Below are 23,610 nucleotides of genomic sequence, written 5' to 3' on the forward strand. Positions count from 1 at the left end.
AAAGTAAGTCATTTTTAATCAAAGTATTTAATTCTTCCACCTCCTTAATTAAATAAACCAGCTTCTCGTCATTAAATTTCATCAACACAGACATATACTTAAAACCACATTGGTCAAATAAACTATTAAAATCTGACTTAACATTTTCAGTAATATTCACACCCATAGGTAATTTAAAAAATCTAAGTCCCATCGGGACTACCTTTAACTCTATACATCTGGAAAGATAGGCATTGTCCAGTTTAATACTGTTAATTAGAACCAACTTTTTACCCAAATCATATATGAAATCCTTTAAGGTACCTTTAGACTTCTCCTTTGAAGTGTGTCTTTTGTCACTGATCTCTGCAGTCGGATCAGTATCAAAATAACAGTTCTTTTCAATAAATGTTTTAAACAGGTCTGAATTTACATGTTTCAAATGTTTACTTTTGCTGTGCCTACTAACATCAATATTGTCCATCATACCATTGTCAACAGTGTCAATATTAATGTCCATACCCTTTGCTGTAGTACCATCTGTATCCAAACCCTTTGCTGTAGTACCATAAGTGAAATGTTACTTCATTCTTTTAGGCTTAGTGCCTATATGATAAGCTTCTTCATTAACATCACCAAATGAGAAATCAAATGTGAAGTCAGGAGTACCAATTTTACTACTACTCCTTTGAGAGCCTGCTAAAGAAACAGGAGGTATATCCAAAGAAATAATGTTTGTACTCCCAGTGTTTGCCATAAAAGTACTTTTACAGGAACCCTGTCCATTAGCAATGGTTGTTGAATATGTCGACAAATTAGACAGTCTTAAAACATCTTCTTCACAGTTAGTATTCCCTCGACCAGTATCAGTAATACAGTTCTTGTTGTCACGGCTATGTTCTACCTCTGAACTGTGGCAGTTATTTTTCCCTTTGTAAATATCTAGGAAGGAGCTGCTTAGTTGATTAGTAAGCTTGCTTACCTCTCCCTTCAGTTCAGTCAATTCAGCTTTCACTGACTGATAATCCTGGTGTGCAGTCAATTCAGCTTTCACCGACTGAAAATCCTGGTGTACAGGACTGTGTAATGAATCCAATGAGGTTTCCCGATCAGACTCCATGAGATCCAACTCAGAACTCAACTGAAGCAAACAGTGCAGCAACCATAAAAGTTCAACTAGAAAAGAAAAAGCAGCAAATGCACTGTGTGCAAAATTCCGTCTCTGTGTCTTGGGAATTTACCTCTATTCAACGCTCATAACAGTTCACAACACCTTCAATGAAACCAAGTAGAAGTGAACAAAAGTTTATTGTAATGCCAACAAACAAAGAATGGTTAAGCGCTTTCACTTGAATAAAACAAGCTTCCTCAGAACACCATAGCTTGCATCACAGTTGTTTAAATAACTTTTTTGGCGCCAAAATTCAGTTTGAAATGTTAAAGCTATACACACATCCTTGACCATTGTTCTCTATTCATAAAATATTAAATAATGTTCATATTATTTCTAAAAGCAATGTTACATATAATATGTGTTGATAAAGTAAAGTTAAAAAACTGAAAAAATGTTAACAAAAACATTTACATTTAGATCATATCAAAACATGTTTAAAAACATATAACAATATACCTAATAGATAGTTCATTTTAAGACCAATAGTGGTTTGACAGATACAGTGTCATTTAAACCTGGTATAGTGGAAGCATCCGTATATATTTGCCACCAAAATTCTTTATATAATAATAAATTATTAAAGTCACCCCCTCTGTTATTGGTGTGCACAATGTCCACTATACCAAAATTAAAATAATGTTTGTCACCATATTGTTTAATATGTTTATACAAAGCATTTTTTTCATCCTTCCTTCTGATGCTATAAAGGTGAGACTATATACATTTATTTAAACTCCTTTGAGTCTTACCTATATAGAATCCTGAACATGTTCTACAGATGGCAATATACACCACCATTTTAGTTGTACAGTTGCCCCACAGAATTTAATTCTAGTGTGCTTGTAATTATCCAATTTCACACTGTCTCCCTGAAATATAGTGTGACATTGTTTACATGCCCCACATTTTGCAATTTTCATATATTCTGTCTTCTTAATAAAGATACCCTTCTCTAAAATAGATTTTATGTTTCTGAGGAAGCTTGTTTTATTCAAGTGAAAGCGCTTAACCATTCTTTGTTTGTTGGCATTACAATAAACTTTTGTTCACTTCTACTTGGTTTCATTGAAGGTGTTGTGGACTGTTATGAGCGTTGAATAGAGGTGAATTCCCAAGACACAGAGACGGAATTTTGCACACAGTGCATTTGCTGCTTTTTCTTTTCTAGTTGAACTTTTATATCTGTAATTAAGCTTATGTTATCTTCAAATTTGTTATATTTAATTCTGGTTAGAAATTGTTTATTGGATTTTAATGTATTTTTTATTAAATTAGCTGTGTGGACTAGTCCACTTATTTGGTAAACAAACTAAAAAAACATACAAATAAATCAATAAAGAGTCTATGAAATATTAACAGAACAAACCTAAAATGCTTAATTTCATGCCACCAAACATTTTCTTTTAATTTTGTGTGTATTTTTTTTATTAGGTCCTCCAGGAAGGCCAGGCCCAGCAGGTCGTCCAGCAATGCCTGCTCGTGCTGCAAGTATTGGCTACACATTGGTGAAGCACAGTCAGTCAGAGCAAGTCCCACAGTGTCCCCTAGGAATGAGCAAGCTGTGGGAAGGATACAGTTTACTCTATGTAGAAGGGCAAGAGAAGGCACACAATCAAGATCTGGGTAAGTGATTGCAATTTTGTTTTTATTACCATAGGAAGAAATCTACTTTAAAGTTGTCACTGACAGAATTAGAAACTGTAGTTCAGTGACTAAACATGCAGTATATTTCACGTTTTACACTCATGGCAAATGTGAAAGTACTGAGGCTATGCAGTGCATCTTTGATATGTAACTCTGGTTATGTATGTTTTCTAATATATATATATATATGTATATGTTTTTTCCCAATAGGTCTGGCTGGATCCTGTTTACCTCGCTTTAGTACTATGCCATTCATCTACTGTAACATCAATGAGGTGTGTTATTATGCAAGTAGAAATGATAAATCTTATTGGCTTTCCACCTCAGCTTCTATTCCTATGATGCCAGTGGAGAGGTTGGAGATCAGGCAGTACATTAGTCGCTGTTCTGTTTGTGAAGCTCCTTCTCAGGCTGTTGCTGTTCACAGCCAGGACATTACTATCCCATCTTGTCCAGTCGGTTGGCGAAGCTTGTGGATTGGTTACTCTTTCCTTATGGTAGGTAGAAAATTTTGAATTACATTTCAGTGTAGCAGTTGAATAAATGCTGTTTTTATATTTTATTTTTTAAGTAAAATTATAGTTTTAACAGAGCATGTCCAAAATCAGTATAAAATAATTTTCAGCTTGGTTCTGATGTCCTTCAATGATCATTGTTGCACTATTACTTACATATGAGTAGTATCCTACCAAGGATTCTTTATGTTTAACCAGTATACCAAGGCTTAGGTGCCTTCCTCACTCGCCGTACATCTGACGTATGACCCAAGCATGAGAATATGAATCATTGCATAAGAGACATATGAAATCCACTGAACTTTCTTACTGCCAGCCCAAACAGTAAGACTTCAGGTTTCACTTCAGTCCATCAGATGAACAGCCTTTGCCCGTTTCCACTGGGAGTGGGCAGATAGGTATCCCAAATGGGGAACCTTCCTGTTTACTTCAACTTTTGACTGAATAGTTTATTTTTCATTTCAGCTAAGAGTGGTATATGTGATTGTAAGAGGAAGACACAATATAAACACATACAAAGTGCTTTTTTTTGCTGCTTGGGACCTAGCCACAACTACCTACAAGGAGTGTTCCATTAACAAGTCCTTTGTTCTTAAAACTTTAAGGAGTTGTTTAGCTTCCCTTAACGTTTACCTAGAAAAACAGAGACTGAAGGAGACTGAGCAAAGAAAGATGGACTCAATCTTCTCAGTAAGACATCTCTCAGCAGCTGTGAAAGAAGCTCAAGAAGTCAAAGCCCAAAGCTTTTGTTATCCAAACAGACATAGATGTCTCTGTTGCACTTAATGACCCCTCAGACTGTGCAGTTTTAGCTGCTGCTCCTGTTTTTATGACGCTGCTGGAGGCTGATAAGATACAGCATGTTGACATGTTCTTCACAATCAAATGGCTGGTTCAGCTGCAAAAGGGCAACTCTGGCATATTATCTCTGTAGGACTGAAGGGCATACCTCAAATCCTAATCTGAGAAGAAGTTCTTGGTGCCCTTTTTGAGGTATTTCAGGGGTTAGATCCTCCCCTATATGTCTATGCTGATGGCCCCAGGAAAAATAAGCAGAACACTAAACATAATTCTCCTTTTGCTCCTTTTACTCATAGGTATCCACAGAAAGAGTGGTTTGACTTTTTGAAAGGGCTTAAGGTAATTAAGTTTCAAAACCCCCTCAGTTCTTTTCTTCTCCTGCTTCTTCCTCTTCTCATAAAAGAGATAAGGACTCTTCTTCTGAAAAGGACATCTCTGAATCAAAGGTGGAATCTGTGGCTTATTCCTCCAAGATCCATTCTTCGGTGGGTTATGCATCAGAAGATGAGAATACCATGTCTCCTGATTCTCCCCTAGAAGAACTTTCCTTTGTGAACACAATTTTGAAAATGATGCTGGATTTTCAGTGAAAGTAAAAACTAGTGTCTGATATGCAAAGAAGGAATTATCACTTGCTATACATGAAAGTCCCCAAGCCTTCTGCAATCCCTCCTGTGGTAGAGGGTTTGCAAAATACCATTGCCACAACATTTTTAAACCTAGAATCCCATCCTGAAGCATCTAAAAAAGTATAGGTTTTATAAGGTCACAGACACATATACACTTGTTTACTAAAATTTTTCTTCAGACCCAGCAATAATTTCTATAGAGTCTGCTGCTTCCATCTTCTAATTCTTTACCTAATTTCAAAGACAGTAGCACCATGGACACATATAGAAAGAAAGTATACACTTCTGCTTTGCTTTCTTCCATTCCATTAACTATTAAACCTATATGGTTAGATACCTTTTATCCGTTCTGGGAAATATGACCAAGTCAGACATGTCTGAGTTAGACAGTACATCTTTTTTTGTCTTTGCTCATTACAGCCACTCATCTAGCTAGACACTCTATTGAATGCAGTCATGATGCTACTGGTGCATCTTCTAGAGATGCTGCTATTGGATCTGTTTTAAAGAGGTATTCTTGGTTAAGGATACAGTCTTTGACAGAAGATGTCACATTCAGACTTTTGGATGCCCCTGGGCAAGGAAAATCACCTTTTGCTATTCCTTTCAAAGCCAGGTCAAAGCTCATTTTACAAAGGCTGTTGCGGATTGCATCCAGAAAAAAGGAGGTTATTACCTCTCTGTACTCCTCCATCATTAGGCCAATAATTGAGCATAATGCCTCATTTGGTATGTACCTCGTCAAACACTTGCACCAACTAGAAAGGCCAAAGAAATACCTCACAAAGGGAATCAATGGCCTCCAACATCTGTCCTATGTGGACAGGCTCAAATCACTATCACCCTATTCGGTATCCTACAGATTGCTTAGAGGTGATTCTGTGTCTCACCTACAAAGCAATATCGGACCCAGCCCTACTAGAAATGCTCCATAGCCATAAGTCTAACTCCTTGCACATTACCAACTCAAAAGGCCTAAATTTAATATAAAACATCAACAAAACCTGCTGGAGAGGCAAGTTTGTCTCCCAGAGGCTGCTCCATCTCTGCAATAGACTTTCCATACATGTCAAACAGAGTTCCTCGCTGACCCTCTTAAAGCACCTCCTGGATGAGTGGATGGAAAACCACAAATTTGTCCCAGGGGTTCCACCTGTGTCCCTCATTGACAGGGGTGACAGGTGCTGACTTTTTTTAGGGATAAATTCTTGGCTAGGCTTGTAAGGGCCCCAGGGTCATTAGCCTAGTAAGCTCCTATGATCATGTGATTCTAGAAACTTTCTTAAGGGTCTAGACTGAAATTCTGTTTTAGAAGCAGCCACTTGGTCTTCCACTACCAAACACTATAAAACTGATACAATCCTCAGGGCTAGAATTGGTTTTGCTGCAGTCCATCTCCAAAGAATACTAGACTTCAGTTCCATTCCTCAGTTCTCTGCCCAGACATTCAAAAAATATTTGGAAATCTTCCCATATGTAAGCATACCTCTCAACCATACCGAATTCCTTGGTATTTACCATTTTGGGGGTTGAAATTTTAGGGTGCCACAAATTCCTGAGTGGCCGAGTTAAATCCAGATTTTGTTTTTGTTTTTTGTTTTTTTTTTCATGTTTTTTCTATTCACGCTGATGTCATCTCGCATCGCCAGCATATCCAGCGGCATCATCATGGTGCTTGTTTATACTGAAGTTAGAAGATACAACAAATCAGTGCCTTCGTGACAGATGTGTGGGGATTGGGGGAAGTGCGAAGACTGAATGTTTTTAAACTTATTAAAACATACCATGATTTCATCACCACTCAGGTATACCTGGTTTCCTAAAATGAAATTTTTTGCCAGTTTTACTTTAGCATCAGGATTATAACCAGAAATTAATTGTAAAACAAATTGCATGGAAAAGAGCAGCAATTCCATTATCTGTAATGGAGTAAGGGATCTCTGTATGTCCAGAATAAAACACCAGTTAAAGTGTAAATGTTATTAAGTGTTTATTGCAGCATTATATGTATATGTATTTCTTGTTTAACTCACTTTATTTCCAAATCGGAAGTTGGAGCTGTAAAGGAAGGTTGATGGTGCTTCACTTCGACTGAAACAATATGAAATGTTATGTTTAGATATGCCATTATGTTTTTTTAATCATGCATGAAGTCTTTAATATAAATTTAGTGGTAAGGTATGGAAGTGGTTCTGCTCGGACCTAAACATAACTGGAGGTTGAGCCCTGTTTGTCTTGTTTTTTTTTTTAAATTCAAGGGTTGTATTACTAGACTGAAACATAACACAAGTTAAGAGAATGTTTTACTTGTGTTGTCAACTTATGTCTTTTTATGTGTATAGGCACCTACATTTTGTTTGCTTAGGAGGCTTTGGAATTGTTCTCTCGTTGTTTGTATGTGCGCTGGCTGAGTTGTGATGGTCATACGTTATAATAGAAGCTCGTAAACATCAGGCAGCCTTAGACTACATGTACACTCATTCCTGGACATTTGTGTGTTTAAGGATGTGCAGTAAGTGTGTGAGGTTATAGTAGTGGTGATCTAGTCCTCTTCAACCTCTAGTGGGATTTGCAAGATATACCCAACACACACAAAATGCATATGCCAGATTTCCTCTGTTTTCTGTGTTTTTATGCAATTTGAAGTGTGTTAACAGCAGTCTGATCGCCATTACAAACTGCAGGTCTTTGTGAAATTGAACATGCGAGTTGTGGTTTAGTACTAGCAAGTGAGCATAACTTTTAAGCATTGTGAATTTTGAGTAGAAGACGTGATACGTTGTTCTTTCACTTTAGATTGCATAGAAGTTTAATTGACATGTAATGCATTTAGCAAATAAAACCTGTTATTAAACTTTTGTTTTGAATTTTGTAGTTGATCTTTTGATAGGGTGTGGTGTGTGTGCGTGTGTGTGTGTGTGTGTGTGTGTGTGTGTGTGTGTGTGTGTGTGTGTGTGTGTGTGTGTGTGTGTGTGTGTGTGTGTGTGTTTACAGCCTGAAATATGTGTATCAGCACCCAATTTCGATTTTTTACATGGGATCTGATGTTGTGCCAGCTGTCACCACTTTTAACTCATGGTCACTTTTACACCTGCCTCAGGTCTTCTCTGACACATTCATCCTTTCCTTGGCTGGGTGGGCATCCTTGTTTTCTCATACCTGCTTCTCATCTTTCCCAAATCTAATTTTCTAACCCTGTTGTGTTTTCTTGCACATGTGCCCAAACCACTGTAATCTGTTCAGTTTGACCTTTGTAATTGGGGCAGGGGAGGTTGGCATAATGGTTAAGGTATTTACTTTACAAGCAGAAGTTGCAGGGTTTCATTCACGTGGAGTAATTGGCTAGGCTTAAAATAGCCCACAAGAGCAGTTAGCCTAGTACTAGTCTATGAACCTATAAACCTATGAACCAGTGTACTGTTGCGGCAAAAGTTCTGAAGGTACTTTTTAATTGATCACTGTATATGTCCTTAACTATTCATAAGAAGAAAAACAAAGAAATCCAATAGCTTTTAATAACATTATGCTTTTACAGTGACGTTGGGTACTTTTCCATCTAGATATATAGACAGCAGATACTTTCCAGTCCAGTGCTTTGAATGTCAGTAGAGTAGAATAAGTATATGCCCATTGTGCAAGGTGAGGCACTGTTTGCAGTAATGAAACTGCACTTGTGCCATGCTGGTTTGAAGGAGTGCAGCTGAATTTTTATTTTGGTATGTACTCTGCACTTAAATTGTAGACTTGATATTTTTGTTTTTAAACCTAATGTAGTATGGTTGTAGATCATCAAGACTGCTTAACATTATGTAGCACATGAGAAGTAACGGAAATTGCAAAATTACCTGCAGAAATGTCTGTGTTTGTGCTGTTTGAAGAGAAGTGGTGAGTTTGCATTGATTCTTCCTTTACTTTTATCTGTATCAGAAAATCTTAGGATGTTGTCTGTGTGCATGACTGTTTTTGTGGCCATGGTGGGACCTGTATTTGTGCAACCCATATATAGTAGGGAGGGTTACTAAAGTTAAGCTGATTGGGTGGACAGGGAATATGATTGGGAGTGAGGTGCTTGATGAGTACATTATTCTGTTTCAAGAGCTTCAGCTAGATTATTACAATAATGCATTTTGACTAAACTTTGCACTGTAATATAATGTTATAAAAGCACCGCACCCATTTTATGACTTGTACACACGTTTAAACTGAAGCTGATGCTTGCATTGTATTAATTTTGCCAACTGAATGCAGTTTGATTGGACATTTTTTTTATAAAGTGAATGATTTTGTATATTGTATAAGTATCCTTTGTATTCATTTGTGTTTTGTGAGATTGTGTTTTCATGCAAGGTCTGAAAATGGTTCATGTGGATCAGTAAACCACAACAGGATAAAATGAGTCCTTATTCTGCCACAAACTTGCGTTGGGAGTCTAATGTAGAAGGAACTGGCATCCCATGAATTTTAATATGATACACTGCTGGATGAAACCACCAATCACATAATTAAGTTTCCCCAGAAGACGTTTGGCTTAACAGCTGTCATCTTTACATCTTAGAGGATATCACCATTATTAGAGACCAGAGTTTGGGCAAACTGCTACGTAATCCATGCTGGATTGCAGCTTGCTTTTCTGACAATTTTCAGCATTTTTGTGCTAAACTGTGAGGGTGAGGAAGCTGCTAAGCACCTCAATGTTTGCCTAAAGTCAATTCATTCACCTAGGTTATATTCTACGGAGAAAAGTTTTTTAATATCTGAGAATGCTCTGGACCTTGATAGACTCTTCTTGTTGGTGTACTAGTGAGTGGGATTAGGAGGTCTCTGGACTCTTGTCCAATCTGATTGAGTTTTTGGTGCAGGCAGAGCTCAAAAGGGGATCTTGGAAGCCATTATTATGTCATTGTCTAAACTTGGAAAAGGTTAATTACATGTGGTACTTCTCTCTCTCTCTCTCTCTCTCTCTCTTGCTTAGTCTAGCTAAGATGTTAGATTCAAGGCTGGACAAGGTCTTTTCTTCCTAATGTGTAAGAATCAGGTTAGTTCTGTCAGAAGTGAGTAGTCTGACTCTCACCTTCTGGTGGTAAGAAATGTTTCAGTATGTCAGATCTTTATGGTGAGCAATGAGATTTTTCTTTTTATAAGGTAAAAAAAACATTCCATAGAATCAGATGGGATTTTTTCTGTAGCTACCCCATGTGTTATGAACTTCCTTTAGATTTAATGTTGTATGTGTTGAATCTGTCGGTATGAATCCTTCCATAAGGCTTAGATGCAATGTGGCGTTCTCACTTTCCTATGAAATTTTTAAGGGGACATGACAGAGATTACCTTTGTCTTTCCGTCTGTTCATACTTGTTCTTAAATTGCAGTTACAGAGTACTGAGAGAACAGGACATTTTAGTTTTACGTAAGTGCAAAGTTTTATAAAAGTTCAAATATTAATGTAAATAAAACCCTATTATTTTGGATATAATTTGTGTTACTTTTGTGTTTGAAGGTCAGTATCCCACAATTCCATTTGTTGAGTGGGTGGAGTCATGTTATTATGCATGCATATTTTATGCTAATTAACCTCCAGATTTTTGGCCAGTTGTACCTACTTTTTACGGGCCTTTGTCCAGATTTTTGATGTTTCCAGGTTGAGAGGTATGTATGTAAGCAACACTGTAGCAGTGATCAATAAAGGAAGTAGTGTAGACCTTAACAACAAATGTCTGAGTAGATCATAGTTGCATATTTTCATCATCCCTCCTTTACTCCCAGTTCTTCAAACATTCTTTCTTTCTTGGCTAAGGTGGGCCTCCTGTATATTTCCCCCTCTCCTTATTGCCATGTCTTAGTTTCCTCTCTCTCTTTTGCCTGTTTTTTCTGGTCTGGGGCAAAAAATGTCCTGAGTATCTTCATGTCTTTATGTCCCTTATGTCCTACTTTGCATTCTTGCATCTGGGTTATAGGTAAAGCATACAGCACAAGGGGAAGGTACCGAAGCTTTGGTTTGCTGCCAGATATATACTATATTTGGCAGAATAATTTCCCATATTTCCCATGTGTAAGCTGAGGTCTCTACTGTTATGGTACGTTCTTACACAACTGTACATTTTTGGAACATAGAAAAGGTTACTTTTAAAATGTTCCAATTTCAGGGCAGTCTCAGTCAGTGCTTCCCTACCCTTGTCCTCTTGTAAAGTGGATAAAGTTGCAAGTTATTGAGTATACTTTCTTGAATTACAGCTTATCAGTCACTGTTTTCCTTTCAGAATCATTCAGAATGATAGCTAAATCAGTTTCTCTTAGTATATCAGTAGCAATTTTGATTTTTATGGCCTTTTAATTTTCCCCACAGCTGTGCAGCTGAGGAGGAATTATGAGTGTGACAAACTCTCATGGCAGACTGCATGGGGAACTTACCCCCTGCAAATTTTTTCTCTTTGTGCTGTATCCAGTTAAAGCTTTGATCAATTTATTTAATCAAGTTTAAGCATCAGCTGGGTGCAACTCAACAAGATGTAATAGAACCCTCAACCAGTTGATGGAATTGTCTCATTTAATATCTTTCCAAAAGGGGAGCTATAACAGGGTGCAGAGCCTTTTTAGCAGTCCATCTTTGAACAGACCTGTGGAAGCTTCCATGGTGACATTACTGGAAAAAGGCTTCATGTATGAAAAGACCAACCAAGAAATCCTCCTTTTATGGCTTCTGAAAATATTGTTTTTATTTTTAAATTTCTAAAAGGCAAATGCTTTCTTCATTTCATATAAAAAAGCAGAACTCTCATTTGACTATGTTCCTGTGTCCAAAAGGTTCCCAGAAATGATGGGCACCAGTGCTATTTGTACTGTGTTAGGTTAGGTTGTAATGTTCTGTCATGTAAATTTTATCTTATCTTAAAACACAACCTCACGGTGGCTTTTAAGAATGTCTGTAGTAGAAGGTATAAGAAGTCAAATGTCATTAGTCCTCCTTTCTTCTGTGATAAAGTGCATTGATTTCTGTTTTCTCTGTCCCATTGAAAAGTAATCTAAAGTATATGGGACTTCATTATGGGAAAGTGGAGTTTCTTCCTTTTTCTCACAATGGTAAGAGCTCTGTCACATGCCCTTGAGACAGGAACATTGAGCTGTGTATCTTATAATGTTCTTCAGTGTTAAGACACAAAGTCTTAGGCCACCAACTACCTTTATGGGAGGAGTTCACCCCAAAGTATTCTTTAAGTGGCAAATAAAATAGCAAATAGAGTTTGTGTTTCTTCCATTCTTTCTGTACTAAGCTCCTAGCTATGATTCTGTCAGATCATATTGCTCTGTCTTAGGGCTCAAATGAAACTCCTCATCAATTGGTCCATCAGGTTTTTAACTGACTGGATATAATGCCAGCAAAACTGTTAAAGCTTTTGATGAAATCTTCAACAATAAATTAACTTAGGTGATCCTTTTTCCTAAGTTTAGCTAAAATCTTTATCTTGGACAATGGCAGAGATGTTGTGGCTGTTAATTGGAAGCCTATCAGTTGAGAAGCAATCTCAGCAGTCTACTGCCTTTAAAGTCAAAGATAAGAGTAATATCTGTCTCCAAAATGTAGTGAAGAGAAAGGTACCAGAAAAGAGGAGGTATTGTAATTTTCTTATCCTTTGTTGTATGATCTTCCTGTGTTGTCAGTGATGTCACACCCAATCAGTACATACCATTGTTCCCCAAATAAACAGTCCTCTTGTGTAACCTTTTAGGTTAGTTAGAGACATTCTGTGGATCCAAGATGGTAGTAAGGACAAGACGCAGCAGAACCTACTATATGTACTTGAACCAGTCAGATGCATAACTGAGTGCAGCCCCCCCCCCCAACTGCCTTCAGTACTTCCAGATTGAAGACTTGAAACTCAAATGATGCATGGCTAAAGCAGAAATTATGGACATGGCGGCCATAACTCTCATACTTATATATTTCAACTCCATGGTTCTATGGTTCCAGAGCCTCAGAGTACACTGCTATGCAGTGCCAAGTATTTCCCTATCTATGAGGTTGCACATCTTGTAGTTGTTATTATTTTGATGGTGAATTGTTTCTTTTCTTCTTCAGTCTCTGAAGTAAACATGGCTGATTCCTTTCTGTGCTTCATAAGTCTGTGAATACCTACCTCAGAAGTGAATTTCATTTTTTTTTTCAAAAATCTTATTAGACTCACCAGCTGCTCATAACCTTCACAAGGTATCAGAAGACTTCTATGACCTTCCATTTAACAGAGTCCTACAAGATGGACCAACCTTTCCTCATCTCCCTAAGCCTAATGATAACTAATGACATGTCACATTCACATATATTTAGGACACATTATTAAGCAATTGTTGTTTACTGTTGGTATTTTCATAGTGGGGAAACCAGAGCCAGCCTGTCATATATAATCTGTTAAGATGATGATGATGATGACTAATATGATGACTTTTACAAACCTAGTGGATGCAGAGGCCATGGATCTTTCATTCCCTGTAATTTTACAGAGACTTCACTTTTGGCTATAGATGTCTGATTTCCCTTAGAAAATTTAATGTGGTGTATTTACTTCACCTTTCACATGATTTCTTCTTTCTGGGCCTGAGTGAAATTCAAAGAGCATGGTCTATAGATGTAATTCATACATGACTTGTGCCACTCACTGAATTAAAAGTGTTTAATTTCTAGGAAGTATCAAATGAATGTAACAGAGAAGGTATACCAACCCCAGCATCAAGCGGATATTCAAGAATTGTACTTTATAACCCCTAATAAAGAACTTGTGGTAGCCCAAAAGCTTGAGTAATTACAAATCCTGTGTTGATCCATGATCACTGCTACAGTAGTCTTAGTTGTATGAGTTATATTTTGCATTGGATATAACAGCTGGCCAGCTTCTAAAGCTTCAGGGCACCTTCCACACATCCAGACCATCAGTCAGCTCAAAGTAAGCTGAATAAAAGACAGGTTTGGGCACCAGGTCCTTCATAGCATTCCTGCCACGAAAGAGTATGCTTCTCTGGGGTTTTTGACGATCGACGGTCGGCTTGTGCTATTCTTTTTCTAGGAAATTAAGTTCTCTTTTGGGAAAGTTATTTTAAAACTAGGAGTTTGTGTTTTAATGGTCATTCATGACACTGTATTGTACTTTTAAATGAGAGCACTCTTTTTTTCCTGTCAGTTAAAAACATTGTTTAAAGGATTTGAAAACCACTTTTTTTTTGTGTGGAGAACTTGTGTGAGTTAACATCATATGGCCTTTCTTACTCCTCCATCAAGGTTCATTTATCGGTCATTTTGACATGCCTACCCATGGATCCTCCTCTTTCAATGCATGCTCATGTCAAAATGTTTTTGAAAGAGGTTTTACACAAGAGTCCTCAAAGAAAACTGCGATGCTCCATTTGAAACAGCTAACCTGGTTGATTTGAAGTAATTAACATGGAAAACAATTTTACTGATTGCTCTGACCTCTTCAAGAAAGGTATCAGAGCTGGAGGCTCAACTCGCAGACTGAGTGGTGAGTCAACCTTATCTCATTTCCCACAGACAGGGTTTCTTTGAGAACTAATCCTTCTTTTATGCCTAAAGTGGTATCTGAGTTTACTTTAAGCCAAACTGTCCATTTTCCTGTTTTCTTTCCTGAACCTAAAAATGAGGAGAAAGGATATGCCATACCTTGGATGTTCACAGACAACTGAGGTCTTGTCTTGACAGAATTAATTTTTTCAGATCGTCCAATCAATAGTTCATTTAATATGGTGATAAGAAGAAGGTACAAACTTTGTCAAACTAGGCTATTTCCAAATGGGTGTATAAGGCTATTACATTTTGTTATAATCACCACAGCAAAACTATTCCAGTCAGGGTCAAGGCCCACTCTTCCAGTTCCTTGACTTCATTTATGGCCTTTTGGAAAGGTTTGGATTCTAGAAGTATTTTAGAAGCTGCAACTTAATCCTCTGTACATACTTTTGCAAAGCACTATAAGCTTGATTCCTTCTATAGGTCTAGATCTGCCTTTGCTAGGACCATTCTTCTGGGACTCTTTGACCCTTCTCCTTCCACCTTCCCAGTGTAGTAAACTAAGGTGATCTACCCATATAGCTAGGGCTACTGTGGCGGAGGTCAGTATGGTGAACATATTACAGTTGTGTAAGTAAACTTACAGTAACAGATGAATGATCACTGCTGCAGTAGCTCTTCCTTCTCTCTATCCCCTTGTTTTTTATTTATGCCAGGGTATGGGCATTTATTTTTTGTTGTTTCTAGCACTGTCCTTTCAGGGCTCAGCCTCCCTGTCTTTCTGTTGGCGTGAAAGTTCTGAAGGGCTTGGCACTCAAATCTGTCTTTTTAGTTAGCTCAGCTTGAGCTGACTGATGTTTTTGTTGCATGGAAGGTGCCCTGAAGCTTTGGAAGGTGTCTGGCTGCTATACTCTCTGCAGGATCTGACCCATATTGTTAAGGCTACTGCAGCAGTGATCATTCGAACATCTACTGTTATGGTTAGTTTTACTCACACAACTGTACTTTCCAGTATCTTTGTGCAGCCTCAAATTAAAAACCTATCTCCTCTTCTTCCAAGAAAAAAGTCCATCACTCCATCCCAGAATTACCATTCAGTTTGATATGCCTCTCTTCCCCTAGCATAGAAGTGGTAAAAGACCGGCTTGTCCTCCATGTGCAGCAATGGATAACCACAACTGCTGATGCAAAGGTGCCTTAGTTGTTGCTGTAAGGACATGCCTTAGCCTTAGACCTAGTATTTATCCTTCTCCTATCCTTGATTCATCTTCCTCTTCTGTGAGGTCTAGATTTCAGCTGTCATAATAAAAGTCTCTAGCCTATTGTACAGAGATGCCATAGTGCTGGCTACTGAAAATCTCTGTGAGGGATTTTACTCTCCTGCCCTTCTTAACTCTGAATAGAACCAAAGAATAGAATATGAACCTTGACCTAAAAGATTTAACTTGTTCAAAGCTATTACTCCGTTTTTGTATACTTGCAGTTAATGCCCGTACATACTTATGACGTCCAGACTTTCTTGGGGCCTGGCTTCTTTAGCTCAGTGATTTACCAGCTAATAATAAGCAGTATTAGGAAGTGCAAGAGTTATTACCAAAATGATGGTAAGATTGTTAAATTAGGATGTCCTGCAGTAGATGAATTAAACACTGTCATTTATTATTTATATTATAGGTTCATAGGTGTGTACTAGGCTAATGGCCCTGGGGCCTTTACAAGCCTAGCCATAGGATTACCCTAGCATAGTGCCACACGACCTTAGTTCCCAGTGCCTTTGTTGAGCAGAGCCACTGGAGTTATCCCCTAGGTGAATTTTCTGTTTCCCATCCACTCATCAAGATTTGTCTTGAAGAGGGTCAGCGGGGTGCTCTGCTTGACATGTATGGGAATTCTGTTCCATAGCATGGGCAGTCTCTGGGTTATGAACCTGTCCCTCCAGCATGTTCTGTTAACTGTGGTAATGAGGTTGAGGTCTCTGGAGCGAGTGGTGTGGAAGGATTCGGATTTGTTTAGATGTAGCATTTCTAACAGAGCTGGGTCAGACATGGCTTTGTAAGTCAAGCAGAGATCGCCTCTAAGTAAGCGATATGAGACAGAGAATAGTTGGTGTTTTTTGAGACTGTCCATATAGGACAAGTGTTTAAGGCCTAGGATCCTCTTTGTGAGGTACTTTTGCGGCCTCTCCAGTTGTTATTTTCATATTTATGTTAATATTTTCATAACTGAGAGGCCTATGTACTACTGAGGATTATTGTGTGAAATGCCATAGTAGGAGACAGGAAAATTCATTGTCAATGTCCATTTATATCACACTATACCTGAGGTATTGCGTGTTGTCTATTAATAATTATGAAAATAATCAATATTTCCATATGTAGTTAATACTTAGAAACAAGTGGTTTACAAACTATTACATCACATCAGGTAAAACCTTAGATGTTTTTGAAGAAAACTGTCTTTGATATTTTTTTCAATAAGTACTTCATCTTGAGAGATATTCAGTGCTGTTTATATTGCTAATTAAACAAACGTGTTTTGAAATTTCTGTAAATAGCTCAGTAAAGATGCAATCATAGAGGTATTTCTTTTTTGTCACATGAAAATGTATTTCTTCTAAACATAAATGTACTAACAATATATGTTTAGATTGTACAGTTTCCAAAATATGACAATTTGTTTCTGAAAGTCTAGCAAAAATACAGTTCTAGGATCTGATGTCAATTTTCATACTGTCCTCATAGCTCGTGGTAACCAAAAAACTCTAGAGCTTATCCCTTACCCAAAACATAATTGTCCCAGTTACCTCAGATCTCATTTGCCGCATTGCGAGTTAGACATGGTTTCCAGTGATCTTGAGCTAGGTAAGTGTTACATTTTTTTGATATTTTCTTTCAAACTTTAAGAAAAAACCCTAAAATCCTTCTTCTTTATCCCTGCTCTAACGATTTCGTTTTGAACTAAGTCACTATCTTTTTCTGTTTTAAAACTTCTCTTTACAGTTTTCATACATTATGTAGTCTTTGAATACTATTGCTAGTATTCTCAATTATCTTACACATTTTCATCTCAAAAAAAAGTTTTAAATTCCCATACTTTATGTCCTTTTCAATTACATCTGCCTGTTAGTCACTTGAGTGCTTGTGTGTGAGTGAGAATGGCAGAGAAAGAAAAAGGACAGTCTCAGTTTAAATGCTGTGAGAAGTGTGGTCATAAAGTCGCTTATTCTGACTTATTTGCATGTACTGTTTCGGACCACTCCATCTTCAGGAGGACTGTTCCATTAGTCATTCCTTTAGCCACAGAGCTTTTGTTGAAAGAAAAAAGTAAATTGATATTGAAAGGCTTAATTCCATCTTTTTTTGGTGAAGCTATGTCTGGAACCTCTGAAAAATAAAAGGGCAAATCTGACCTTCCTAGCCCTTCCTGTTCTTCCTCCTCCAGACTTTCATAGAAGGCCAAGAAAAGAAGTGATTCAGTTCTGACTTCTCTTTTGGTTCCAACAGTTAAAATATCTAAGTCTTCTGTTCCATCCTCTTCATCAAAAGACACTCCAAAAAAGTCAAAAGCCTCAGCTCTGACTGATCTATCAGACCTGAGAACAGAAGCTAGTCCTTTGTCAAACTGACTCTTTTGGCTCTGAAGACACAAGAGAAAAGACATGTTTCAGTGCTGAGATCCTTGGATCCGACACAGCAGTTACAGGATTCGATGATAATTCTTATTCACCCTCCATTGATCCCTTTCCAGAGAGACTTCCATCAACATTCTTGGAGAGGTCTAAATTGGCATCTGTGATGTCAACCTGTTTCTCTAAAAGTCTAACCAAAGATGGTGTGGAGAAACTGGTGAGAAAAATCCTTTGGACGCAAGGTATGACAAGATCCACCTCGGTTCTTACCCTGACGAGTGAAGGAATCCATTCTTCAGCTACTCTCTCCCTTTACTTCCTCCTCTAACTTCATTTGAAGGTCTAGAGACTATGGTTCTGAGCTACCCAGTGCCATCTGCTTGGAAACAAAGACATCTTTATCTTCAGAACTGATTATCGCTCTGAGCTCTTCGGTTCAAGTCATAACTGGAGACCTCTAAGGGCCATATCTGTCCTGTCAATTCCAAGGGGTTAGAATTGACTCCTATGTTTTCAGAGCCATCTCTGCACCTCAGAGCTTCAGCATGGATAAACTCAGCTCCGGCTACTGCTTTGAGGGAGATCTCTTCAGAGCAGGAGGTGACTTTGGTTCCTAGAACCACCATTTTGAATCTGGGGTCCCTACCTTCTTAGGGTGGATCAGCTTTCAAGGATATGGAGAGAGGTATGACTGCAGCAGTAAGTCAGTGGGCCCCTTCATATTCAGAACATGCATACCTGTCATGCGTACATTGAGAGTCTCTACCATTCCCTCCACAAGGACAGTGAGTACCAAAACCTCAGGAGACCCAAAAGAGAATACCCTCTTCTTCTGAAACTTCCCCAGATCATCCACTGAGGAGGTCCCTAAGAGTAGAAGTGCAAGAGGAAGCACTTGAATTCCCTGGAGGAATCTATCACAGAAGACATGGACTTTGATGAGGGAGAAAGATTCCCAAGATCACCTACTGATGATGTCTCCTTTGGAGACTTCCTAGAAATTTTAAAACAGAGAAGTGATGGAAGTCCAGAAATTCATCATGTGACGAGTCTGTTTACCTGCAGACTTTTGGTACCCACCCATCTACCTCCAGGGTAACTCTTTCCACCAAAGAGTTCATTGAGTTGATGTCTCAGTGGGCATGGAAGGTCCTCAGCATGATTGAACCCATTCTGCAGAGACCTGACAAAATTATCACTGCCCCAGATGATAAACTATTCTGGCCAAAAGGTTTGCCTATTGATGCCATAGTCATAGCATCAACAACAAAAAAGGAACTAGCAGAGGAAAGTTCCACTCTCCATCCATCCAACAAGGAGTCTCGGTCGATAGATAGGTTTGGGAAATGGGTTTATGCTTCAATGACCTTTGCGTTATAGTCTGAATTTCTTAGCACACTTCCCCAGACTGCAGATGGATCTGATTAAAGAGCTTTCCGATGCCCTGTCAGGATCTGTCTCTGAAGGGGTTCAGTAATCTGTTGCCTCTCAGATGGCTACCCTACAGTCCAGTATCCAACTCATCCATGAAGTTCATTTCTCATGCAGCCAAAGGAACAACAAGAGCAGCGGGTTCAGGCATTGCCTTCAGGACATACACCTGGATGCACTTATGTGATTTTGTGAAGCTATTCAAATCTTCATTGATAAATGCTCCCTTTGACAGCATGTCCTTCTTTGGCCCTAAAGTTAAAGGAAACTTTATCCAGATGTGAGAAAGATGGAAAGACCCTGTCTGCTATGGGAGTGCATTTTTTCACTCCTCAGTGATCCTTTTCAAGGAATCAGTGAAGCAGGGGGAAGATGTGGTTCAAAAGGTCCCAAGGATCTTTTCATGACATACATGGAGGTTATTCCCCCAGGGGCAGAGGGGTATCTTCAATGATAGATGCTGCCCTCATGGTAGAAGAGGCCCACAAAACCAAGGGCACAGAGATTCTTTCTTTGGTAAACCCTTTCAGCGCTCCTGAAAGGAGGCCCATTTGTTTTCCTTGGAAGGCAGTCAGGGGTCGACTATCCCTGTACCAGAGAGCCTGGATAGAAATAACATCAGATACCTGGGTGCAAAGGATCATTTCCAGAGGTTATATTATACCATTTTCCCTTCCACCCCTCATTTGCAAAAAAATCCCTGGTGTTCCACCCAATCAGAGGGAATAAGCAGTACTACAAACTCAAAAACTGCTAGAAAAAAATGAGTCATCCAGAAAGTCCCACCAGACCAGAGAAAATCCAAGACTTACTCAAGATTCTTTTTAGTGCCAAAAAAGACAGGAGACTGGAGACCAGTTTTGGATTTCAGTGTTTTGAACAAGTCAGTTTGACAAACAAAGTTCAGGATGGTCATGGTTCAGTCCATTCTTCAGTTTTTGGAATGGGATAACTGGGTATGCTCAATAGACCTTCAGAATGTTTACTATCATATAAAGATGAACAGGTGACCCAGAGGTTTCCTTGTTTCCGGATTGGAGCCAGTCATTATCAATTCAGAGTTCTGCCCTTTGGTCTCACCACGGTCCACAGCGTGTTCAAAAAGTGCATGGCAGTAGCAGCAGCTTACTTGAGACTGCTGTTCAGGGTGTTTCCATACTTAGATGACTGGCTCATTACTGCTCTGACCAGGCTTTAATTGTGAGAGACAAGAGAGCAGGTTCTCCAGACATGCTTCTACTGGGGATAACTGTAAGTAACAAAAAATCTTACCACAAACCGACTCAGACTTTAGAGTTCATAGGAGCCATCCTGAACACAAAGACAGCTATAGCCACTCTTCCCGCACAGAGACTTCAGAAAATCGGGTCACAAGTCATGAAGATAACAACAAGAAAGGATCTGCACACCTCATTCTACAGGCATTGGGGTCCATGGTGGCAGCTATAACTCTGGTCCCCTTAGCAAGGTTTTACATGACAATTTTACAATGGCTGCTTGCAATACAATGGTCAATACTATACCAACCAATGTCAACTTTGATTGCAATCACCAACATTTGCAAGAGAGATCTCAAATGGTGGATTCAGTTGGATCAAATTCTGAAAGGCTGTCTTTTCAGCCCCCCCCTCAACCCGAGGTCACAGTGACCACAGATGCTTTCCAGTTGGGAGGGCATTATCTGAGGAGCACTGTCCAAGGCACTTGGTCCCCCATAGAGGCCAACTTCCATATCATTGTCTTAGAGATGAGAGCAGTGCTTTTAGCATTGCAGGCCTTCCAGAATGCTCTCCGTTTAGGGAAAATTGCGTTCCAAATGGACAACATGTCAGTAGTTTGGTACACCAGCAAGCAATGAGGAACTAGGTCCTGTCCCTTGTGTCAAGAAGCTCTCAGAGTGTGGCAGTGGACAATCTCATCCAACTGCTTTTTCATAGCAATGCACATTCTGGGGAAGTCCAATGTGACAGCATGCAAACTGATCAGATGCGTACTCCTGCCTCACGAGTGGTCCCTCAATCCAAAAGTGACGGATTGAATATTCCTTCAATGGCCCCAACCTTGCTGCAGTCTTTTTGCCTCTCCCCTAAACAGCAAGTGCAGCAACTACTTTGCCCTAACCCCGCCCCCCTCAGGGTGGACTCACCAAGGGCTACTGTTGTCCACAATTGGCTCTCCAGTCTTCATTATACCTTTTCTCTGATTCCACTAATTCTGATGTTCCTACAGAAAGCAACCAGGTTGAAGAGCAAGGTAATCCTCATTGCACCATATTGGCCTCAACAGATTTGGTTCCCCTTCCTTTGGCCTCATCTAATTCACCATTCTTGGATTCTGGACCCAGTTCCAGATCTCCTGTCCCACCCGGCAGACATGATCCAGCAGATATCTCAAATCTCAAGCTGACAGCTTGGTTTCTCCAATTCTTTTAATAGCCAGACAACCTATGCTCTCTTCACCTGTCTGACACATAATTTCTAACAAACCATTTGCACATACACTTTACAACAGTAAAATTAAAAGTTTTGTCTTTTGGGTACATCAAAATAATGTTGACCCTTTTTCAGCACCTATTCATAAGATTCTCAAATTTTTAGCCTCACTATTCAATGAAGGGGCTTTGTCCGCTGCTAATAAACTTCAATTAGCAGCTATATCCAATTTTCATATTGGATTTGAAGACTGATCACTTGCTTCTCATAAACTTTGTAAAACCTTTTTGAGAGGTACTCTTTTGTTAAAGCCTCCTTACAAAGATCCAACCCCTCCTTGGGACCTGAACTTGATGTTGCAAGCAATCATACAGACTCCTCTTGAACTGGCAGCAGACTGTGATCTTAAGTTTCTGTCCTGAAAACCTATTTTCTTAGTAGCCTTAAGTTCCACCAGAAGGATTTAAGAAATTCCAGCTTTGTCTTTTAAACCACCATATTTGATTTTTCACAAGGATAGGCTTGCGCTAAGAACCAACTGCTCTTTTCTACCAAAGGTGGTTTCAGAAGTCAATAACAATCAAACTATTAACCTACCAGTTTTCTTTCCCAAATTTGCTAATAAAGGTGAATATTGCTTACACTTATTAGATGTTCATAGACAATTAAGATTTTATCTTCACAGAACAAAAGATATCAGAAAATCTGTCCAATTGTTTATCTCTTAGTCAAATACAAAACTAGGGCAGCCTGTGAGCAAAGTGACATTGGCTAGATGGCTAACATTGCATTTCTTTCATCTACAACAAACTGGGAATTGCTTTATTGAAACCTTTGAAAGCACATTCAACTAGAGCTGTAGCAACTTCAGCTGTCTTCCAGTCTAAAGCCTCAGTGGATGATGTTTGTGCAGCAGCAGCAACCTGAGCTACTCCCCATACTTGCATTACTCTTTAATAATTGGATCTTGTCTCCAGGGGAATAGCATTATTCAGTTTGGTGCTGCTCAGGAATACCCTTCCGTGAGTCCACCCAGGGTCTAAGGTAGCTGGGGACTCTGTCCCACAAGTTGATGATAGAATGAAAATTGACAACATCAGATGAAGAAGTTAGTACTCATCGTAACATTCCATCTGTGTTATTCATTTTCATTCTTCCTGAACTCCCCTCCCTTCAATCCCCATACCCTTGGATTTCTAGAGGAATGGATGACTAGCAGATTATTATCCTAGGTATGTAACTGTGAATCTATTTATAGTTTCAATGAATGTCTTATGATTAATCTTTCTTTTGGTCTATCAGCAAACTCGATCTGAGGCAACTGGAATAGGTGCATTGTGGGTAAGGGATAAGCTCTAGAGTTTTTTGGTTGCCACGAGCTATGGTAACAGCCGAGTCAATTCCAAGGATCGGAATCGAACCCACAGGTTGAGGAAGAATGAAAATGGATAACAAAGATGGAACGTTACGGTGAGTGCATAACTTCTTTTTTTTTTTTTTTTTTTTGCACATTATAATATATTACAGTGGCCACGGTGGTGCAGCGGTTAGCGTTGTTGCCTCACAGCAAGAGGTTCTCTGGTTCGATCCTCAGATCGGGTGCCTTCTGTGCGGAGTCTGCATGTCCTCCCTGTGGTCGTGTGGGTTTCCTCCGGGTGCTCCGGTTTCCTCCCACATCCCAAAGACATGCTGTAGGTGGATTGGACACTCATAATTGGCCCTAGGCATGAGTGCGTGCATGTGTGTGCCTTCTGTGGAAGGTTGGGCACCGGGCTGGCAACTTGACACCGTAAAACTCTACTGCCAATCATGAGCGGACAGGTGATCTGCTATGGCGACCCCTAACCGGGAAAAGCCGCAAGAAGA

General features: G+C 39.1%; 1 protein-coding gene across 3 annotated transcripts in view; it reads left to right on the forward strand.

Moving 5' to 3' along the window:
- COL4A6 (collagen type IV alpha 6 chain) overlaps window positions 1–23,610 on the forward strand; it is a 4,024,271-nt gene that overhangs the window by 3,881,459 nt on the left and 119,202 nt on the right. For all 3 annotated transcript variants that reach the window (XM_044057202.1, XM_044057203.1, XM_044057204.1), the window contains 2 exons: window positions 2,585–2,776; window positions 3,008–3,294. In XM_044057202.1, coding sequence (XP_043913137.1) covers window positions 2,585–2,776; window positions 3,008–3,294 — 479 coding nt within the window. The remainder of the gene's footprint in view (window positions 1–2,584; window positions 2,777–3,007; window positions 3,295–23,610) is intronic.

The sequence above is a fragment of the Protopterus annectens genome, chromosome 15.part0 (genome assembly GCF_019279795.1).
Source record: "Protopterus annectens isolate FY-2018-M chromosome 15.part0, PAN1.0, whole genome shotgun sequence".
Taxonomy (NCBI): Eukaryota; Metazoa; Chordata; order Ceratodontiformes; family Protopteridae; genus Protopterus; species Protopterus annectens.